Below are 23,203 nucleotides of genomic sequence, written 5' to 3'. Positions count from 1 at the left end.
TAAATTACTGGAAAAAATGTTCATAAGTTGCGTACTTTGGCGGAAAAAACGCACAAATTTTCTTGGGGGAAAAAAAAAACATACAGTAGTTGAAAATGGTTTCAACGTATTGGGTCTGATTTTTCAGGGGGTGGTATTGATGCGTCAAGTGTTTTCAACATCGCACGTGGTCGCAGCATGCGTTTTTTTAACGGTTTTAAAATTGCGTTTTTACGACACGAAAATATATTTGCTCCCATTTTAACGTACCCCCAATTTACGTGGAACAGTAATTTCCTGGAAAAAAAAATGCTTTCTATTATTTTTCAACAATTTTTTTTTTTTCACCCAAAATTTGCGCGGTTGTTTTATTGCCAATGTACGCAAATTACAATTTTCTTTCTGGTAATTTATCATTAGGGGGTGTCCAAAGGGTTCTGAAAGAAATCCCCACATTTTTAGCCAAAAACAGGGAATGTGCATTTTTTTTTTCACCTGGTCTGGGATGGAGATTACTTTTCTACAGTTTTTCTCGCCTGTTGCCGTTTTCACCTGTTTTTTTGGCAAAAAACGTCACTTTTCGTCAATGGCGAACAAAGCAGCAGTTTACGCTGCTAAATGAATAGGGCCCCTAAATCACAATGCTATGCGACTAGGACGCACCGGCAGAATTTGCTGATTCATTTTATATGTAACACTTGTATATCTGTCTGCGTCTATGGGGTCTATTTACTAAGCAGTGTTAGGAGACAAAGTGAAAGGAGATAAGGTACCAGCCAATTAGCTCCCAACTGTCATTTTTCAAACACAGCCTGTGACATGACAGTTAGGAGCTGATTGGCTGGTACCTTATCTCATTTCACTTTGTCTCCTAACACTGCTTAGTAAATAGACCCCTGAATCTCTAAATCTGTATACGAAGTCCTACAATGTAGCGGCTGCAACTTTATTCATTCCAAGTTCCGTTGTGCTTTATATACAGACTCAGGAATCAAATTAATTAGCACAGTAAAAAGATGCCCAACACTAACAGAGTAGCACGGGATCTGGCAGCTCACTCACGCCAGGAAAGTCTCGCTGCATGCCGTATTGAGGCTAGATGTATGAGGACACATCTGTAGGTACTCTCAGGAATAAATGTAATATAATATGTAGACAATACAAAAGTATTCCGTAGTCAGGCACACTATCTATCCACAAATATATACAGTCAGGTGCATAAATATTGGGACATTGACAGAATTTTCATATTTTGGCCTCTACTCACCACCACAATGGCTTTGAAATGAAACAAACAATATGTGCTTTAACTGCAGACTTTCAGATTTAATTTAAAGGTAATTACATCCAAATCAGGTGAACGGTGTAGGAATTTAAACGGTTTCTATATGTGCCTCCCACTTTTTAAGGGGCCAAAATTAATGGGACAAACTAAACAATCCTAAATCTAACTTTCACTTTTTAATACTTTGTTGCAAATCCTTTGCAGGCAATTACAGCCTGAAGTCTGGAACGCATAGACATCACCAGACGCAGGGTTTCATCCCTGGTGATGCTCTGCCAGGCTTCTACTGCAAATGTCTTCAGTTCCTGCTTGTTCTTGGGGCATTTTCCCTTCAGTTTTGTCTTCATCAAGTGAAATGAATGCTCAATCGGATTCAGGTCAGGGGATTGACTTGGCCATTGCATAACATTCCACATTTTAGCCTTAAAAAAACTCTTTGGTTGCTTTTGCAGTATGCTTCGGGTCATTGTCCATCTGCACTGTTAAGCGACGTCCAATGAGTTCTGAAGCATTTGACTGAATATGAGCATATAATATTGCCCGAAACACTTCAGAATTAATTCTGCTGCTTTTGTCAGCAGTCACATCATCAATAAATACAAGGGAACCAGTTCCATTGGCAGCCATACATGCCCACGCCATGACACTACCACCACCATGCTTCACTGATGAGGTGGTATGCTTTGGATCATGAGCCGTTCCTTTCCTTCTCCATACTCTTCTCATCACTCTGGTACAAGTTGATCTTTGAACACAGAAAAAAAGAGATTTGCCCCCCAGCACACTGCAGCAAAAACAATACTTAAATCCTACATGATAATAGCGATTCAGAGGTATTAGTTACATACATTTGCAAATATATGAATAAGCGCCAGGCCAATCGTCAAGGCTCCTCTATACTGGCGTCCCTAGCATTAAGGGGTTCACGTCCGAGAAGCAAGGCACCCCAAAAAAATTCCAACCAAGGGCCATCCCCAGGGCATCACACGAAAAAGGGAAAAAGGTGATAGTGAAGTATAAAGAAAAGATGTGTAAGTATAAATCAATAAGTGTTAATGAAATGAGAAAGAATTAAAATGACATAAATAATATACAAATAGAAAAGTGATAAAAGTATTCTATGTGAATTAAGTGGTGATGCCATGAGAAAGGCCCAGTCAGAACCCCCCCGGGGGCCCCACTCCCAAACGCTCACCCCAAAATAATTATTGCTACATAATAGTAGCACCCACTCTGGGTCATATAATTACAATTGATGTACTGCATGATAACAGTACATATAAAAGCTGAGAGCTAACTTACCTTGGAGGTACCCCAAAAAACCTCCACATGGCACTATCAGCATCAGCACATCCTCCTAATGCTGATTGCCTTCATGCCTCTCCAAACTTGCAAAAAAAATGGTAGTTGCTCAGATCAGCTTAATTGCATAACACAGGTGCTTGTAAAGGGCGGGGTTTACTATGAACACAGAAAAAAAGAGATTTGCCCCCCAGCACACTGCAGCAAAAACAATACTTAAATCCTACATGATAATAGCGATTCAGAGGTATTAGTTACATACATTTGCAAATATATGAATAAGCGCCAGGCCAATCGTCAAGGCTCCTCTATACTTGCGGGAGGGGTTCACGTCCGAGAAGCAAGGCACCCCAAAAAAATTCCAACCAAGGGCCATCCCCAGGGCATCACACGAAAAAGGGAAAAAGGTGATAGTGAAGTATAAAGAAAAGATGTGTAAAGATAAATCAATAAGTGTTAATGAAATGAGAAAGAATTAAAATGACAAATAATATACAAACAAACAGAAAAGTGATAAAAGTATTCTATGTGAATTAAGTGGTGATGCCATGAGAAAGGCCCAGTCAGAACCCCCCCGGGGGCCCCACTCCCAAACGCTCACCCCAAAATAATTATTGCTACATAATAGTAGCACCCACTCTGGGTCATATAATTACAATTGATGTACTGCATGATAACAGTACATATAAAAGCTGAGAGCTAACTTACCTTGGAGGTACCCCAAAAAACCTCCACATGGCACTATCAGCATCAGCACATCCTCCTAATGCTGACTACCTTCATGCCTCTCCAAACTTGCAAAAAAAATGGTAGTTGCTCAGATCAGCTTAATTGCATAACACAGGTGCTTGTAAAGGGCGGGCAGGCTTCTACTGCAAATGTCTTCAGTTCCTGCTTGTTCTTGGGGCATTTTCCCTTCAGTTTTGTCTTCATCAAGTGAAATGCATGCTCAATCGGATTCAGGTCAGGGGATTGACTTGGCCATTGCATAACATTCCAGATTTTAGCCTTAAAAAAACTCTTTGGTTGCTTTTGCAGTATGCTTCGGGTCATTGTCCATCTGCACTGTGAAGCGCCGTCTAATGAGTTCTGAAGCATTTGACTGAATATGAGCATATAATATTGCCCGAAACACTTCAGAATTCATTCTGCTGCTTTTGTCAGCAGTCACATCATCAATAAATACAAGGGAACCAGTTCCATTGGCAGCCATACATGCCCACGCCATGACACTACCACCACCATGCTTCACTGATGAGGTGGTATGTTTAGGATCATGAGCAGTTCCTTTCCTTCTCTTCTCTTCCCATCACTCTGGTACAAGTTGATCTTTGTCTCATCTGTCCATAAGATGTTGTTCCAGAACTGTAATGGCTTTTTTAGATGTTGTTTGGCAAACTCTAATCTGGTCTTCCTGTCTTTGAGGTTCACCAATTGTTTACATCTTGTGGTGAACCCTCTATATTCACTCTTGTGAAGTCTTCTCTTGATTGTTGACTTTGACACATATACACCTACCTCCTGGAGAGTGTTCTTGATTTGGCCAACTGTTGTGAAGGGGTTTTTCTTCAGCAGGGAAATAATTCTTCTGTCATCCACCACAGTTGTTTTCCGTGGTCTTCCGGGTCTTTCGGTGTTGTAGAGCTCTCCGATGCGTTCTTTCTTTTTAAGAATGTTCCAAACAGTTGATTTGGCCACACCTAATGTTTTTGCTATCTCTCTGATGGGTTTGTTTTGATTTTTCAGCCTAATGATGGCTTGCCTCACTGATAGTGACAGCTCTTTGGATCTCATATTGAGAGTCGACAGCAACTGATTCCAAATGCAAATGTCACACCTAGAATCAACTTCAGACCTTTTACCTGCTTAATTGATAATGAAATAACGAGGGAATAGCCCACACCAGTCCATGAAATAGCTTTTGAATTGATAGTCCCATTACTTTTTAAAAAGTGGGAGGCACATATAGAAACCGTTGTAATTCCTACACGGTTCACCTGATTTGGATGTAATTACCCTCAAATTAAATCTGAAAGTCTGCAGTTAAAGCACATCTTGTTTGTTTCATTTGAAAGCCATTGTGGTGGTGAATAGAGGCCAAAATATGAAAATTCTGTCAATGTCCCAATATTTATGCACCTGACTGTATATATTTGTGGATAGATAGTGTGCCTGTGCACTACAAACAATGTAGTGAACAATCATGATTCTACTTTGTTATACAGCAACATTTTTATAAATTAAACAGATCACAGTCCCCATAACATACAATGGTGATGCGATGATGTCCGCAATTTAAGGGGTTGCAAGAGATTGATTGATTCCTCTGCAGCTACCTTGATCATAAATTGCATGAAGCGGTGGTAACCTATTTTCTGTTGATAACAATGGGTTATCACTGCTTTATAAATAGAGCCCTGAGTGTGTAGTTGAATGCTGTAATCCAGATTATGTTTCTTTATTGGGATGTCATGTATGTGGCTCATGCCATAATTTGGGCGTTATAAGCATTCATTTTATTCATTGCACATCTTGTTTAAACACTCTACATCAGAGGTTCCCAAACGCGGTCCTCAAAGCTCCCCAACAGTTCAGGTTTTAGAGATATCTATGTTTAAGCCCGGGTGACTTAATTAGTACCTCAGTTTGATTTAACCACCTGCGCTCAACCTTGGATAGCTCTAAAGGTGCATACACACGAGACGATATCTTTGAACAATATGAATGGTAACAATATAGCGTTCATATCGTTCCGAGTGTATGCAATGAACGACCAACGATGCACGCTCCCGCTGGACGATAACGATATCGTCCGTCGTGAATGCATGCAGGCCAACCTGAACTATATAGTTCATTTTTGCATATGATAGAACGACCGTTGGTCGTTCATTATATCTTTGGTGTGTGGATGAACAATATCGTTCATCCAGCACACAATGAATTTCAAGGAAGATCATTCAGTGATATCGTTCACTGAACAGATCGCTGAACTGTTGGGGAGCCTTGAGGACCGCGTTTGGGAACCTCTGCTCTACAATACAATTTGCTCAGTGATATTTAGGCAGAAACACAGAATGGTCATCAGTACTTTTAGGTAGGCAGATTTTTGTTCATATTCTGTGGCTGTCATTAGTGGGATAGAGGCAGGCTAGTTGGTAGTGAATCAGCCTTCCTAAGTGGAAGTGTTAGCTGGCTATACCATTCATACATATCCACAGGATGAATGTTTAAAGAGTATTGCTACCTGTCTACCCTACAGAGCAATTATGGGCTGCTGATATCAGACTACTAACACCACACACACTCTTGCTGCAATTATTGTTTTAAACATAGAACATTCTTCCTAGTAATCCTCATCAGTGTGTAATATCATTGACAAGTTTTACTAGCTCAGTACTGCTATATTGGGCTGCGATTTTAAAAATCTGATTTCACATTAATTATAGGATTTAAAAACATCCCCCTGACTTGGGTTTCCCATCTTCTGCTTTTTAAAAGAAAACCTTTCCTACTATGGGATGAGAAGGAAATGAGGTTCTGTTTAATAGTCCTATTAAAGAAGGCATAACACAGACTTTTGTTTTATTGGTGGTTACTGTGTCCAAAACGCCTGTTATGGGGACTGTGATATCTGATCTTATTATCAAGCAGTGCTGCTAGATAACGCCACTTTCTGATCCTGTTACTCTATACTCTTCTATGAAGGACCTGCAAAGCCGGAGATAATTTGCAGGATCCCTTCCGTTTTATGTCTCACTGCGTCTACCGCAATAATCTATTTTATTCTCCTGCGTTCTCCCATGTATGGGGATACAAAACATATTTACATATAACAAGGAGTGACTCTGTTATTGAGCCTATAAATATATATATTTAAACCGGGGAGCATGCCACGAGTCACCTTTATTGCTAATGAGCATACACTCAATGAGACCCATATATAAAAGCAATGCTGATAGGAGGAATCCGAGAGATCAAAAGCTTACCTTAAAATTTCTGATGACATCACCTTTGTGATGTCATAGGATTTCCTGCGCTCAAAACGGACATCTATATTTCTAAACTGAGCTGCACAGTATGTTCATTTCACTGGAATAACAGCACAACGATTAAACTGAGGTGCCTGTTTAGACGTTAGAACGTTCCAAGCAGTAATCAAAGATGTATTGTAATAAAAGCAGGGTGCAAACTATACCAGTGGATTTCAAACTCAGTCACACAAGTCACGTTTTGCAGGTCACCCAGCAGGCGCACAGGTGTATTCATTATTCACTGACACCTTTTAAAAGATCCACAGGTGGAGCTAATTATTTCACTTACGTTTCTGTGAGGAGACTTGAAAAACATGCACTGTGTGGGGTCCCGAGGACCAAGTTTAAGAACCACTGCACTATACGATCTATTATCTGATATATATAGTTCCGACTCGGATCGGGAAGATACATAGTACACATTCAATCCATCATTCCAGGACGTCTTTCTTTTTCTTTCTGTTCTGCACATCATATATGAAGATCTCATGGATGACGCAATGCTGTTACATGTAACGATACAATGTGTTGTCTTATGGTGGATTGTGCAATGTGTACGGCGACGCAATGTATCCTTGCATTAGTGTTTTACTCTAGGTCCGCCCAAAAAAGGGGCGTGTCTTTAAGATCTGCCTCCTTTTGATCACTCTTGGGGGTGTGCGCGGCACTTACGGACATGCCGGGCTGCCCCCAAGCTCTCCTCCCTATGTGAATAGATGGAGTGCTCACCGGCGGTGATTGCTGCACCGCTATGTTTCCCACCTGCGTGAAACTGCGGCCCGCGGGTGGGGACGGCACCTGCCAGGTTGTCTTGTCGGAGCACCGCCAAAAGGGCAGGGTGCATTCAGCCTGTTTACAATATGTAGAAAAATATATGTATATACACATCAGAAAGGGAAAGACAAAAATGAGGGAGTTCAGAAATAATTTACACTTTCTTAACTATACTACATTTGGGTGAATATTCAATTAGGTGCCGGGTTTACTGCTCAGGTAAATGCTCAATGTTTCAAGCCAGGAGCTATTCAATAAATTAACATTTTGCCCGCGTAGTAAACCCTGGTGTAACATGTGGTAACCCATAGATTATGCGTAAAATGCTGGAATCTATGAATTTCCCAACACGTGAAACCCCAGGGGCTACATTTAACTAGATTTGTCCTCATAGCTCCTCAGGCTGCAAGGGAAAATCAGCATTACGCTTTGGAATACAGGACCTGATTGAATGCGTTCGGGCTGTCGCCACAGGGTATAACTGGATATGCCCATTAGGGATCGATTCAATTAGTAGTGAGGGGGGCAAGTTTCTGTTTAAACGGTGTGGAAACGCCTGCAATGACACCTCACCCTTCCCCCCCTCATGGCCCAATCTCAACCCAGACTCTCATATTTTTTTCCTTTCTTATTCTGAAGATAAAATAGATGTAGCCCACAACTCATCCATTTCGCCATTAGCTGTGCACACCTTTTTTCAATATGTTTTACTAGTTTTATGTTAGATGAAAATATGAGATATGGTAAGAACTTACCTTTGTTATCTCTATTTCGACGAAGTCCATAGGGTTCCACAGGATACCTTGGGGGGGGGTATAGGTGATGACGTCAGGCATCGGGCACCATAGAGTTAAGTTTTCAGCCTCCCAGGATGCACTAGGGTCCCCCTCCTATACCCCGCCCCCGAGCCAAGGCATCTCAGTTACGTACCAAGCCATAGGCAGGAGGAGGAGAAGGAAGAGAGAGAAAAAAGATCTTGACACACACAAGAATCACATTCTCACCAGAGGGAGACGGAAAAAACGGTTACCAGAGTAAAGCCCATATGCAGCACAGGTGCGACAGGGCGGGAGTCCTGTGGAACCCTATGGACTTCATAGAAATAGAGATAACAAAGGTAAGTTCTTACCATATCTCATATTTTCTACATCAGGGTCCATAGGGTATCCACAGGATACCTTGGGGATGTCCCAAAGCAGTATCCTTCAAGGGTGGGGACGCTCCTGTGCTGAAAGGAGAATCCGCCGCCCGAAGGAAGCATCCTGAGAGGCAAAGGTGTCAAACGCGCAATACCTCACAAAGGTATGGACAGAGGACCACGTGGCAGCCTTGCAGATCTGGACTGCAGAAGCACCACGTCGAGCTGCCCACGAAGGACCCACAGACTTGTGGAATGAGCCCTCCCAGAGGATGGAACCGGAAGGCCTTCATGAAGATAAGCTTCTGAAATTGCCATACGAATCCAACCTGCCAAAGTTTGCTTTGAAGCAGGCCAACCCTTTTTACAGAAGCCAGAGAGGACAAACAAGGCGTCCGACTTCCTAAACAAAGAAGTGCGGTCAACATAAATCCTAAGGCCCGCACAACGTCCAAAGTGGCCTCACCCACTGAAAGATCAGGTGAGTTAAAAGCCGGCACAACGATTTCCTCATTGATATGGAAACGTGAAACAACTTTGGGAAGAAATTCAGGATGAGTGCGCAGTACTGCCCTGTTCCCATGAAAAATCAGAAAAGGGGGTCTACAGGAGAGAGCCCCTAAGTCAGAAACACATCTGGCCGAAGCAATGGCCAGAAGGGAAATTGTTTTAGCTGTCAGCCATTTAAGGTCCACTGAGCCCAGTGGTTCAAACGGCGGTCCTTGGAGAGCCCTCAGGACCACAGCTAAATCCCAAGGCGCCACCGGTGGAACAAAAGGCGGCTGAATTCGAAGAACACATTGCATAAAGGTGTGCACATCAGGGATTGCAGCAATCCTACGATGGAACCAGACTGACAGGGCAGACACCTGCACCTTCAGAGAAGTAAGGCGAAGCCCATGGTCTAGTCCCGCCTGTAGGAAAGCTAACACTCTAGATAGACGGAACTCCCGAGGGGCATAACCTCTCGGTCGACACCACTGGAAGAATGTATGCCACACACGATGGTATATCCTTGCAGAAGATGGCTTCCGAGCTCTTAGCATAGTTTGTACTACAGAGCTGAAAAAACCCCTGGACCTTAACATGGCCGTCTCAACAGCCACGCCGTCAAAGACAGCCGAGTCAAGTCTGGGTGAAGACAAGGACCCTGTGACAGCAGGTCCGGTCGTAGCGGCAACCGCAGAGGAATGTCCACGGACAAACTCTGAAGGTCTGAGAACCAATGCCGCCTGGGCCACGCGGGAGCTATCAACAGGAGCGTCCCTCCTTCCTGTTTGAATTTCCGGATTACCCGTGGAAGAAGGGAAAACGGAGGAAAGAGATAAGCAAACCGGAACGTCCACTGGACGGACAGAGCATCCACCAAAGACACCTTTTCGGCTCTTGTTCGAGAGCCGTACACCGGCAACTTGTTGTTGTACTGTGATGCCATGAGGTCTATCTCTGGAAGACCCCACCTGTCCACCAGAAGTTGAAAGACGATGAACGTCCAGGCAACTGAGAAAGTCCGCCTCCCAGTTGAGGACTCCCGGGATGAATACTGCTGATATGGCCGGGAGATTGCGCTCTGCCCAGACCAGGATGCGGGACACCTCTACGAGTGCCGCCCGACTTCGGGTTCCTCCTTGCCAATTTATGTAGGCCACGGTGGTGGCGTTGTCCAACTGGACCTGCACGGGGTGACCTTGGAGAACCCGATGTGCCTGCTGGAGAGCATTGGAAACCGCGCGGAGTACCAAGATGTTTATTGGAAGCTGCTTTTCCGCCTGAGTCCATCTGCCCTGGAACAAGTGTGGACCCGTGACAGCTCCCCAGCCCCAAAGGCTGGCGTCCGTTGTTAACAGGACCCAGTTCGCCACCCAAAATAGACGACCCTTGTTGAGATGGGTCGTCTGCAACCACCAGGCTAGGGACAGGCGAACCTCCGAAGTGAGCACCATCGTCTGGGACTTTAGACTCTGAGGCAGTCCATTCCATTTGGACAGGATCAATTGCTGCAGAGGTCTGGAGTGAAACTGGGCATATTCCACCATATCGAATACTGACACCATGGAGCCCAGTAACCTCATCGCCGAGTGCAGAGACACTCGGCGACTCTGCAGACAACTGCGCACCCTCAACTGTAAGGCAGAGATCTTTTCCCCCGTCACAAAGATCCTCTGCAGTCTGGAGTCCAATAAGGCTCCGAGGTGCAGAATCCTCTGAGACGGGATCAGGGTGGACTTTTGCCAGTTTATTAACCAGCCATGACGTTGCAGTACTGCAATCGTCAGGTCCAAGTGGCGTAGAAGGAGCTCTGGAGATCCTGCTACCAACAGAAGGTCATCTAGGTACGGCAACATGCGGACTCCCTGCAGCCGCAGGTAAGCCGCCATGACATCCATGACCTTGGTGAACACTCGTAGTGCTGTCACCAGGCCAAAAGGTAATGCCCGGAACTGGAAGTGATCGTTGTGGATTGTAAACCTGAGGAACTGCTGATGGTGTAAAAGAATAGGGACATGCAGGTAAGCATCCTGTATGTCCAATGACACCATGTAATCCCCAGGTTCCAGTGCCAGAATGATGGACCGTAGGGTCTCCATCCGAAACGCGACACCCGCAAGGACTTGTTGAGGGCCTTGAGGTTGAGAATCGGACGGTATGACCCATTGGGTTTCTGCACCAAAAATAGGTTGGAATAGAAACCCTGGACCATCTGGGAGAATGGAACAGGCACTATAACTCCAGCCTGGAGCATAGTGTGCAAAACCTTCCGCAGTTCCACGGCTTTGTTCCGGTCTAATGGAAGGCCCGTGGTGAAGAATCGGGATGGGGGTCTGTGCCGAAAGGAGAGGGCATACCCGTGAGAAACCACCTCGTGAACCCAATTGTCTGTCGTGGTTATCGACCAAGACTGGGCGAACTGCAGCAGGCGGCCTCCCACTTTGGGATCCCCCAAAGGGAGGCCCGGACCGTCAGGCTGCAGGTTTGTCATCTGACTTAGGGGCCGGACGTCTGGTACTCCAGGCCTGTTTCCTGGGCTTGGACGATTTTTTGGGGCCAGCCTGTTGGGGAAAAGAATGTGCTTTAGACCTACCCTGGGCCCTGTAAGGCAGAAAGGACGACGTACCCGAACTGGAAGGGACCGCAGCAGACGGGAGACATACAGATTTGGCTGCCACCAGCGTGGCTACAATTTTGTCCAGATCCGGACCAAATAGAACTTCTCCATTAAAAGGCAAAGCTTCCAAGCCTTTTTTGGAATCAGCGTCCGCCTTCCAAGATCACAACCATAAGGTCCAACGAGCACCAACAGCTGCCGAAGAAATCCGAGATGTGAGGGTACTGATATCCAAGGCCGCTTCATTGATGTAAGTGGCCGAATCCCGGAGATTGCCTACCAACTCGGCCTGTTCAGCCGATGGTCAGCCGAACAGTCGGAATCCAAAGACGGCTCCAAACTATCAGCCCAGCGCTTCATAGCTCTGGCTACCCAACATACGGCCATAGCCGGTCTGGATGCCCCCCCCCCCCCCACGGGGTAATAAATGGACTTTAGGCAGATCTCCACCTTGCGGTCCGTAGCAACCTTAAAGGAGGACATGGAGGGCATGGGCAATGTGGCACTTCGGACTAGGCGTGTCACATGAGAATCCACCTGTGGAGGGGATTCCCACTTAGAAAAATAATTGTCCGCAAACGGATAAGCCACTGCTAAGCGCCTCTAAGGCTGATACCATTTACCAGGGTGTTTCCACGCCTCCTCTAAATGGTCTACTAACTGACCCGAAAGAGGAAACACTGTGGTGTCACCCTTAATATCCTTAAAAAAGGCATATTTGGACTTGGACACCGGAGGATCGTCATCCTCAATAACTAAAGCTGTGCGGACTGCCCGAATAAGGCCAGGAATATAAACCTTGGACTTAGCGTCCGACTCTTTAGTACGGAGAGGTTCTTGGTCAGATAGATCCAGAATCTCACCATCATCGGACGTCACGTCGTCATCCTCATAAGGAGCAGACAGAGACGCCACAGGCCGCAACACAGACTCCCCTTGTAACACGTCCGACAAATGCTGTACCAAATTTGACAGTGCATTAACCCACGTAGGCTCCTGTGAAACCTGGGGAGTCGAAATAGGGAGACTGTGGGGTACCATCAGTTGTCTCGGGAACCCCTGCATAGGTGACGACACCACTGACTGCTGGGACAATCCCATCTGGGAAAACGCTGGTGGCGGAGCTAACTGGCCCACTAGGGTTGTAAGCGCTTTAGCGAAACAAGCCCAGGGAGGTTCCTGTACCAGAGCCGTGACAGTAATTGGCCGCGCCAATAAATAACACTGCCGACATAGCCCCTCCGCGTTACCCTCCCCCTCCGCTATCGGTACATTGCACTTAGTACACATAAGCTGGAGAGGAAATTCACTCTCAGACATGATGGTAAGTATGTGACCCCTCTCACTGATACTCGTTAGTATAGTGGGAGAACCACCCTGCAATCACCGCACCGCAAGGGCTTTAGCAGAAGAAGAGCAGGAACAGTAAAATGGCTGACAGTAGAAAGTGAAAGTACAGGCAGCAGACGCTAGCAGAAGTCACATACAATGCAGAAGAAATTAATTCCTGCACTATCAGCGCTGTTTCTCAACTATGCAGACACAGAGCCTGGTAGGACACAGCGCTGCATACACAGACCTGTAGTCAATGGAGGAAAGGTATGCCGGGGGACCCAGACCGCGATGCCTCCAATCAGCAGCTTCCAGCAGCGTTCACCATGCTTTGCAAAGATGGCCACTGAGGAGCAGAGAGGAGGCCGGCCTGGGGGAGGAGCACTGCCACAGGGCCAATCGGCAGCGCAGAGAGGGCTGTGTGCAGCGGGGGAGGCGCCGGCTGTGTACAGGGTAGGCGCGCTCCCCTGGCATGCAATTAACCTCTGGGACACCGCAGCGCTGCCGCTCAGCTGCGGTCTGCTGTCCCAGGGGGGTAGTGGAAGCGCAGGTTAGTTACCTGGCTCCACGCTGCAGCCAGTCCCCAGGGAGCCCCCTGCCTGGGGACTTTGGACCATGTGTTCAGCAGGGACCCACCGCGGGACCCTGCTGCCCCCTTGAATCCGGCCATGGTCCGAAACATCTGGGGTCACCGCTAGCCGTGACCTCAGATGCTTACCAGCATCCCCGGATCAGTACCGGTTTTCTGGTACCGGCAGGGTGTAGGGGAGACAGCATGGACGTCAGTAATGACTGTCCATGCTGTACTTCCAGATGTGCAGCCACAGCTGCCTCGAAGAAAACTTCAGGGGCTATCCTTAGCCCCCCTCTAAACAGGTGCTCCGACTCCGAGTCGGGCACCAACGAAACTGGGATGCCTTGGCTTGGGGACGGGGTATAGGAGGGGGACCCTAGTGCATCCTGGGAGGCTGAAAACTTAACTCTATGGTGCCCGATGCCTGACGTCATCACCTATACCGCCCCCCCCGCAATGTATCCTGTGGATACCCTATGGACCCTGATGTAGAAATATAAACATGTTTGTAATAACATTGATTTTTGGTTAGCAGCTTTTTGTATATTCTGGAGGATTTCCACACAAACCTGTACCAAGTACTGTATTTTGCTCGTGTTTGTTTATCAGTCTACTCCAATAAAATACTTTATTTTCCACAAAAAAAAGATTTTCGGCCACCTTTTCAGGAGGGTGCAAGAAAAAATATGTGATTTTGCTATGACAATTGTCTAGAAGTTCAAAAATGAATTGTAAAAAATTGCGGCAATGACTTTTACCTGTGATTTCATTCAGCTTGAACAAATTTAAATTCTGACACATTATGCAAAATGTAATCACCCCCTGAGGCCGATGTATCAAACCTTTTAAAGACGATAAGTGGAAATCAGATTCTAGCTATCAATTAACTAAAGATATGATCAATTGATAGCTAGAACTGGATTGGTTGCTATGAGTAATGCTGGGTAAACACCTATACAATCGTCAGGCTGTTCTTTTGATTATGGTTGAGTGTTTACACACTTTCAACCATGTTTTGTCAGATGAAAACTGGACAAATCGTAGAATCGTATCTTATGTGCTGTTTAATATTCATCTGAATTTTGACAGGGCCATATCGGTTCAAAAGTGCAGTGTGTACGCACCTTAGACTGTTCTTGCGTTTCTACAACAGCAGCAGTGCTGCCTCTGTCGGTGGTACAATCATTTTCTTTCAATACTTGTATAGGTATGTACATGAGTATTGGCACTATGGCCGGGACTTTCAATCAGGAGTTAAGTCGATTGCAACATCACATCTAAGGAGTGATCGTAACGGTGTGTACCATTGCTCCATTTGTCCTCTTTAGAAGGTTTGATACATCATCCTAATGATCTATTGTTTGTTGCCAATTTGAAACAATTACTCTCCAAGACTCCCACAAAAAACAGCTTTAGTATTGTATGATTATTTTTTTCCACACTAGAATGCTACTACTTCTACCATAGTTAAAAATGTATTTCTTCCTTATAAGAAAAAACAAATGTTTACCTAGTGTACAAATTTGTCATATGTGATTCAAGCTATTATTACCTGCTCCCCCAAAAGAGGCACAAAAACAGGCTTTATCCCAATAAGACGATATACAAATTTAGCATTACACAAAGGGGTCAATTTTGCCATCAATAGCTGTGTAAAGTAATCCAGGCGATATGTAATAATTACTGTCGTACTGTACTTATGCTAAATATTGTCAACATTTAGATTCTGAACATATACCCTCCTCACTAAGGCCTGATTCAGAGCACTCGCTCTGAATCAGGGCCCTCCTCCATGAAAATGAAGCGGCCTCCTGGCCGCTCGTATAGCTGTGGGTGACCACCCACAGCATATGCGAGCGGCCATAAAGATGGTCGCGATGGTCTTGACCATCGTGACCATCGGACTTGCGACGGAGACCCTGCGGTAGGGTCTCCCTGTCACACACTATCAGAGCCAAAATCACTCCCACTTACATCACTAGTGATGTCAGTGGGGCCGGCTTCAGACGGTAGGCGTTCCCATGGGAACGCCTCCGTCTGGCAGGCACGCCCCCGGCACACCCACCAAAGGGGGCGTGCTGTCAATCAACATCGACAGCACGCCCCCTTTGGTGTGAGACCCGGAGCGATGAAGAGCCCGTCGCTCCCCGGGTCTCGCGCATGCGCACGACGGAGCTCCCTCCGTCGTGCGCATGCGCAGTGGGGAACATCGACCCGCTTGCGAGCGTACTGCTGCTCGCGAGCGGGTCTGAATGACCCCCTATGCCTCCTGCAAGTCCCATCCCACAGAAACATGACATATAAAGCTGGGTACACACTTAGCGATGTGTGTACCCAGCGATGCGACGCCTGACATATCGGATGGCCGGCACATATTAAATGATCCGGCACCAGGGCACAGGCTCCATTCACCTGCCTGGCGTCGGTAGCTGGGTCGTTCTGTCGGCTGACCCTGACGGACGACTTGTGGGAGCGCTCATGGTCATCTATAGTGGGTACACATTTGCCGATGTGGTTGATATGCCAGCCGACGTATCGTCTAATATGTACCCACCTTAAGCCTGGTACACACTATACGATTTCTCGGATGATATGCCGACAGATCGGAACGACATATCGTCAAAATCGTCTGGTGTGTACCCACTATGAAAGCTGTTGCGCGCTCCTGTTTGGTCGTCAGCTGCATCATCAGCTCGTCCCTACATGCAGCTCCACCTGACGATGCAGCCGACGACCCCATGCTGTGGAATGCGGCAGGGGCCAACATATTAGGCGGTCAGGCACAAGATCATCGTCCGTCACATTGCTGGGTACACATATTGTTTAGGGCAGGGGTCAGGGAACTTTTTTACCTTTTACCCTAAAATATATTTAGATACGCCGACGTTGCTCCCTTGATTTGAAAGGAAGGAAATCATATAGTAGTACCCCATATAATGCCCCTGTAGTAGTTCCCCCATATAATGCCCCCATATAATGCCCCTGTAGTAGTGCTCCCATATAATGCCCCTGTAGTAGTGCCCCTTGTACAAAAAAAAAACAAAACACCTTAATCCCTTCCCCTGCATCCGCCACCGTCCTGTCCACCCGGCTGCTCCTCAGAACTATGGGAAAGGCGTCATGCCGTCTCTCCCATAGTGTGCATGGAGATGGAAGCTGGAGTTCAGAAGAGAACTCCAGCCTCCGGCTAACGCGGCGCTGCAGGTAAGGAGCCGGGTGCCTGCTGTTAATAGCATCTCAGCAGTCGTCCGGCTTAAAGCCTCCCTGCGGAACAGCCGGGCATGCATATGAATCAATCTATATTATAGAATGATTCACATGCATGCCCGGCTGTCCGTCCATTACTCCCAGGAATTTCATTTTTACCCTATGTGGGGTAATTTACCCCTGTTCCCTGACCACTGGTTTAGTGTGTTCCCAACTTTACAGGTCATAGTGGGAGATGTATAAAACCTTCTAAAGAGAAAAAGTGAAGAAGTAACCTATAGCAACCAGTTTCTAACTATCCATTATCTAGCGCCTTCTATAAAATGAAAGAAGCTGATTGGTTGCTATGGACTCCACTTTAGGGTTTAACACATATCCCCATAATACGGCGCTACTAGGTGGTTACCACATCTGCCACAGACTGTTCGTTTACTATGTTGTTAGACTCACTGAGTAGCCCGTGACTCGCCGGTGTCTGCCTGAGACTCATCCCACATGCATGACGGAGGTTTCTGTATACACCGAGCAGGGAATGTCTCAGGCCCGGACGCTGACGTGTCCTAATTTCCAAGTTGCCAGCGCGTCCGCAACTAGATACGTTTCATTTGCAAGACTGCATACAGTTTTTTGGTTATGTGTCTCAAGTGAACCTATCATTTTAATGGAGACATTTGCTATAGAGTTCATTAGAACTTGTCTTCGAGAAAATGGCTTCCAACACTATTGGAATTCTCTCTATTCAATGGGGACGAAAGTAGTTGTTCTAATTTGGCTCCACTAAATAGGCGATGGGAAGAAAGAGGAGCGCCGAGAGAGAATGTAGCTCTGCGATTGGTTGATAATATAATTTCCTGTGACGTGTCACTAAGTACAGTGAGCTAGAGGTGTCGCCGCTGCTGTGCTCTTTTGACGGTGCTGGTTGGAGCAGTTGGACGCTGATTCATTACAATGGTAAGAAAGAGGCTTCATACTGCAGATGGGCCGTGCTTTATTGGGTTATTCTTACATACCTTCTACTGGTTACTGCTCCGAATCCGCTCTGATACAGCACCATAACGCTGTATCCCTTTCGCATTAGGATTAGCGGCATACACACTGTGTTACGCTGTACACTGTGATGGAAATCAGAGCAGTACCAGATAATGTATAACAGCGAGGAGATTACACGGGCAGGCGTACGTGATCGTGTTCTGTATTTGCACTGTCCTTGTAAATGCACATAATCTGTATAGAGCAGTGGTCAGGGAACAGGGGGTAAATTAACACCACATGGGGTAAAAATGAAATCCCTGGGGGTAATGGACGGACAGCCGGGCATGCATATGAACATTCTATAATAGATTGATTCTTATGCATGCCTGGCTGTGCTGCAGGGAGGCTCTAAGCCGGACGCCCGCTGAGATGTTATTAGCGGGAGCCCGGCTCCTTCCCTGCAGCGCAATGTTAGCCGGAGGCTGGAGTTCTCTTCTGAACTCCAGCTTCCGGCTCTCTCTATGGGAGAGATGTCATGACGTCTCTCCCATAGTTCAGAGGAGCAGCCGGGTGGACAGGACGGCGGCGGATGCAGGAGCGGGGATTAAGGTAAGTGTTTTTTTTTGTACAAGTGGCAATACTACAGGGACATTATATGGGGGCACTCCTATAGGGGCATTATATGGGGGCACTACTATATGATTTCCCTCCTTTCAAATCAAGGGGGTAACGTCGGTGTATCTAAATATATTTTGGGGTAAAAAGTAAACCAGTTCCCTGACCCCTGGTATAGAGCATGAAGTGCTGTGTTGTGTGTGTGTTTTTTTTTTTTTTTATTATTATTTTTTTTTATATAGCAAGGTGCCAGTCTTTCGGAAATGTACAAGATCTATAGCAGCCCAGTTCTTATACTCTGGATAACTGTGCAGACTCTTAATCAATTAATTTCTGAAATTATTTCATTGTGGGGGGCATTCAAGTCTCAACATCAATACATTGTTTTGAACTGAATTCCCACCTCCACTGATTTACTCCTAGGGATTGGCATCGATTCTCGATCTTAAATAAAGTCCAATCTTCATGGGTTAATATTGTGAGTTTGGAAACTATCCTAAAGACGTTATCTATTAGGACAGATCCTAAAAGCCCGATGTTGGCGGAGAATCTTCTATCCTGGTCCAAGGCATCTGTTCCTCAACTATGCATGTGACTTTTTTCCCTTTTTTTTTTCTTTTTAACTGCGCACATGCGACTGACTCTGCAACTGCACAATCACAAAAATTATAACTATCTTAGAGATAATCAATATTATTTTGATTACTTTTCTCTGTAATCAATGCAGAGCTGCTGATTAGGGACAGACATTGGAAACCTGACATCAAATGGTTGCCAGCTTCCGACATCAAATAAAGCTATCTCGTCATAACCATTCAATGGTATAACCATCGATGACTACAATGTGCGCAGAAGCACTCGGTGCTTCTCACATGTGCATATTCACTAAGTGGCGGACACCACTACTAGGTTACCACAGCTGAAAAAAACCAGCCAGGTATCGAAGAGTAGCATCCGGTGGCTGGCTTCCATTGAAAACTTGCTATTCAATGGAAAAAGTATTATCGGATTGGTAACATTGATGGTTGCTAACCATCGTCTTCCGATGTCCATCCCTAGTGCCAATATCAAATTAATATGAGAGTGGCTTTCCCTACTGCTGATATGTTACCCTACCCATATGGGCAGGTTGTTTAGACCACTCCCTGCTTTGGTCCTCGTGCAAAAGTAGCTGGAGTTACAATAATTTATTAACAAACAGACTAAAGGAAAAAACTAATGGTGCATACACATGGTCAGATTTTTCTTCAGATCTAAACGATAACTATTTTAAAAATCGTTCATATCTGAAAGACAATCTGACATGTGGGCAACAATGAACGATGCGCGTTCCCGTTTGTCAGATAACGATATCTGATGTGGTTGCAGTCAGATTTGGTCGATTTCATTAATTTTAATACAGGCTGAAATCGTTCAATCGTTTGCAAATCGTTCATCTGACATCTGACTGTGTATGCACCATAAGTGTGTTCTTTGGCTGAAATAGCTTTTCAGCACTAGTTAAGAGCACCTCTGGTATCTTCCAGGATGTACATGTGAGGACCACAAATAATTTGTTAAACTTTATAATACCCCTTCCAGATCTAAACCCCGGCTCTGACCCAGTTCTCAAAACACTGGTTGAAGCTGGGAGTTTTTGTACTTGCCCCTGTTCACATTTGGGTTATGACCCAGGTTATTCCCGGGTTGTGCCCGGGTGCACTTCTGGGGACCCCTTCAATAACCAGCAGACAAAATGTTGGAAACACTTAGCGTGCTGTGCTTTGTTCATTGAAGTCCAGTGTCGAGTGCTGCTACTCGTCTGCTGTCGTCAGAATCTGTCTCCAGAAGTGCACCTGGGCCATATAATATTTGTGGAGTGCCTGCTATTTTCTTGTTGGTGCAAGGTTTTCTTACTTTAAGCAATCTAATGTAAACATAATCTGTATTTCAGCCTGGTCCTGCAGCAGGTTCTACCAATGTTGGTGCTTCCGGCCGATCCCCAAGTAAAGCTGTCTCACCCAGAGCAGCGGGGTCTACTGTAAGACAAAGGTAATAAAAATGTTTCTTTTGTAACCCATCGTGCGCATGCGCAGTGGGGAACATCGACCCACTTGCGAGCGTACTGCCGCTTGCGAGTGGGTCTGAATGACCCACATAGTTTGAATCTACTAGAGGACATTCATAGGTTGGTTGTTCCTTCTCATTGTTGAATGAAACTCCAAAACAAAGAAAATTATTATTTATTGCAGGTTACAGCAAATAAAACTTTTGGAGTATGCAGACAGATGTGTCTGAATATATAGAGGGAGCATTTAATATTTTTAAATGGCTGTGTGTACATACATGAAGCATGTGCGCTAGATAAAGGTCCTTTGGTGCTATGGATAGCTTGGTATAAAAGTGACGGCAGTGTTATGCTCATAGGAGGGAACAGGACAGGTCTCAATTATAATAATATATTATGTTTTGGGACATTTTTTAACTTGGATTACTCATTTGGTCACAAAGTTCTGAAATATTCGAGTTGAAAACTAGTTCCACAGAATAAAGGGGTGAATAGAATTCTATATGTGATATATTTTATATTAAAAGAAATTTAGGGTTGGATGTAGATCTCTGCTTTCATGCCTTTTTATTTTATTTTTTCCCTTCCTAAAAGGAAAACTACAAGCAGTAGTGCAAGAAGTTCAGGGCGAACTACGTCTGCTGGTACAGGGGGCATGTGGAGATTCTACACAGAGGACTCTCCTGGCCTTAAAGTGTAAGTGTCATTTTGCAAGTAATGAAGTTCTTCTGCAAACTGCCACATTTTTCTCTTGATTGCTACTAATAGCCCGTTACATGTCCTATATACAGCTGTTCTAGTCTTATTAATTGTTGTCATAGCAGGCACTCACGTGGGCTTTAAGAAAAAAAATTGTTATGAAAGTTACATGTTACAGTATATCTTTGGCAGAGATATTTTGTATTGTTCTATGATAGTGGCTGCATAATTATAGATCTATTGTATTGCCGAAGCTGGAATAATGCTTTTTTTTTTTTTGCTTTTTTTTTTAATATTTAATGCTAGTCAGACATTTCTCCTCTTTGAATGGTAACTGTTGGGTAATTTTGCATACCACATAAGATTGCACAGTTGATGGAAAAACTATTGTCATTCTGATGATGATGTGATGGCTGTCACGTGGTCATTGGGAAGGCTGGGATATATGGTGACGGCATCTGATGGTTTCTTTTTGCATTGAGCTATTCATCCCACGTATGGGCAACATTTAGTATCCCTTTAGGCAGATAATTCTGTTATAAACCATCACAATATTTTAAATGTCACATCTTGGTGTCTATAGGATTGGATCTGTCTGACAAATGTACAGTTCATGTTGTATAGAATTGATTTATTTTTCTTCTCTTATAGGGGACCTGTTCCAGTGCTTGTGATGAGTCTCCTTTTTATTGCTTCTGTTTTCATGCTCCATATCTGGGGAAAATACACACGGTCATAAAAATTCTCGCTCTCTAGTTTATCGGACCAAATATTTTTGGGACTTCTAAGAACTGCAATCTTGCATCTAAGCGCAGACGTAACTTGGTTTCCACAGACTTCTAGAATCTTCTTTTTTGTACAACAGTCAATGACCATACTTGGAAATGTTTCTTCCAGTCTGTACAAAAATAAACTGTACACTGCCCAATAACAAAAGATGAGAACTTGCGTGTTGAGTCTTGGGGGATGGGGATTACATTTATGTTAAATGACATGGCTACAGTTCTACTTTATGGAGACAGGAAAATAATTCTCTTATGACAGATAAGAATTCTAAACCCCTATCAAGAAACTGGATACTAGCACACAACACTTCAAAAATATAATGTTCCAGCAACACCAGTTAGTCATTAGGACCAGATAACACGAGTGACTTTAGGTGTGCTTACATGTTACTTGTGCTAGTACAACTCCCAGCTTCTCTCAGGTTTCATCCTTTTCCCCTCTCATTTGTCCCTTAACCTAACTATTGGAGTATGAATAGGCTTGCCATATCGTCCCTTCTCTCTGGCACATTGTGGCTGGCTAACTTCTAGTCTCCATTTTATGTGGTTTTAATCAGCCACAGAAACTGTAAGTCACATGTCCTGAATTAAAGGGATGATATGATTATTTATAGAGAGAGAGAGAAAGACAGCGAAAAAGAGAGAGAGAGAGAGAGGAAAATTAGAGAGAGAGAGAACACGAACGAACGAACACCTACCTTTTTTCTGCAGAGGGCCATTTTGATATATATATATATAACATTATTTGCGGGCCTGGTGCAGGCTACACCTGAGGTTCCCCATCCCTGTGATAGGGTTTGTTGACTATTTTAAAAATTATATAACGTGTTTGGCTACCATATTATTCCGACACATTTTATGCATTTCATTGAAGCTCCTAATAAAAATTGCATTATTATTTTCAAGTGCAGATTTTATTATAAAACTGTAGAATCTGGCTTGTTGCTGTTTTGGAAATGTGGATTAATGCAGAAGAAAGAATCGCAATGTATTTTTTTGATGTTGGTAAACACCTTTTTGCTTCTTGTCCACTCTAGCAATTTTACTAAAAGCACATTTTTAACCAATTTTGGGTAAATTTTGTCTGTATTGTGAAGATTAGTAAGCAGTTTTAATTCTATTTTCAGAAAATCTAAAAAAAAAAAAAACTTCATTAATAATTACTGATGATGTAATGTGAACAGCCCATAAAGTGCAAAGATGGGTTCAGCAACAAATGGGGTTAATATGTTAGAACAGTTCTGTATCAAAACGTGTGTATGTTCTCACATGAACTGTTATAATCACAAAGGGCTCGATTCAATTCAACGTAAATTGAATAGCGCCGGGATTATATTTTTCACAATTTGCCCAATTT

At 44.6% G+C, this 23,203-nt stretch overlaps 2 protein-coding genes across 3 annotated transcripts in view; one reads left to right on the top strand and one right to left on the bottom strand.

Moving 5' to 3' along the window:
• ALG2 (ALG2 alpha-1,3/1,6-mannosyltransferase) overlaps positions 1-17,332 on the bottom strand; it is a 34,217-nt gene extending 16,885 nt beyond the window's left edge. Inside the window, exon 1 of one of the 2 annotated variants that reach the window (XM_088445641.1) lies at positions 17,179-17,332. In XM_088445641.1, coding sequence (XP_088301767.1) covers positions 17,179-17,225 — 47 coding nt within the window. In that variant the 5' untranslated portion in view covers positions 17,226-17,332. Of the gene's footprint in view, positions 1-6,552; positions 6,610-17,178 lie in introns of those variants that run through there. The other variant, XM_088445642.1, reaches the window with a different exon arrangement.
• A 235-nt stretch (positions 17,333-17,567) lies between these two features.
• SEC61B (SEC61 translocon subunit beta) lies at positions 17,568-22,746 on the top strand. The gene is made up of 4 exons (XM_088445640.1): positions 17,568-17,679; positions 20,249-20,346; positions 20,957-21,058; positions 21,713-22,746. The coding sequence occupies exons 1-4, from the start codon at positions 17,677-17,679 to the stop codon at positions 21,798-21,800; spliced, it is 291 nt and encodes a 96-aa protein (XP_088301766.1). The 5' UTR covers positions 17,568-17,676; the 3' UTR covers positions 21,801-22,746.
• The last annotated feature ends 457 nt before the right edge of the window (positions 22,747-23,203 follow it).

This window comes from Taudactylus pleione, unplaced genomic scaffold (genome assembly GCF_031769625.1).
Source record: "Taudactylus pleione unplaced genomic scaffold, aTauple2 ptg000386l, whole genome shotgun sequence".
NCBI lineage: Eukaryota > Metazoa > Chordata > Amphibia > Anura > Myobatrachidae > Taudactylus > Taudactylus pleione.
Note: the sequence above shows the minus strand (reverse complement) of the source record. Positions and strands in the feature narration are given on the sequence as shown.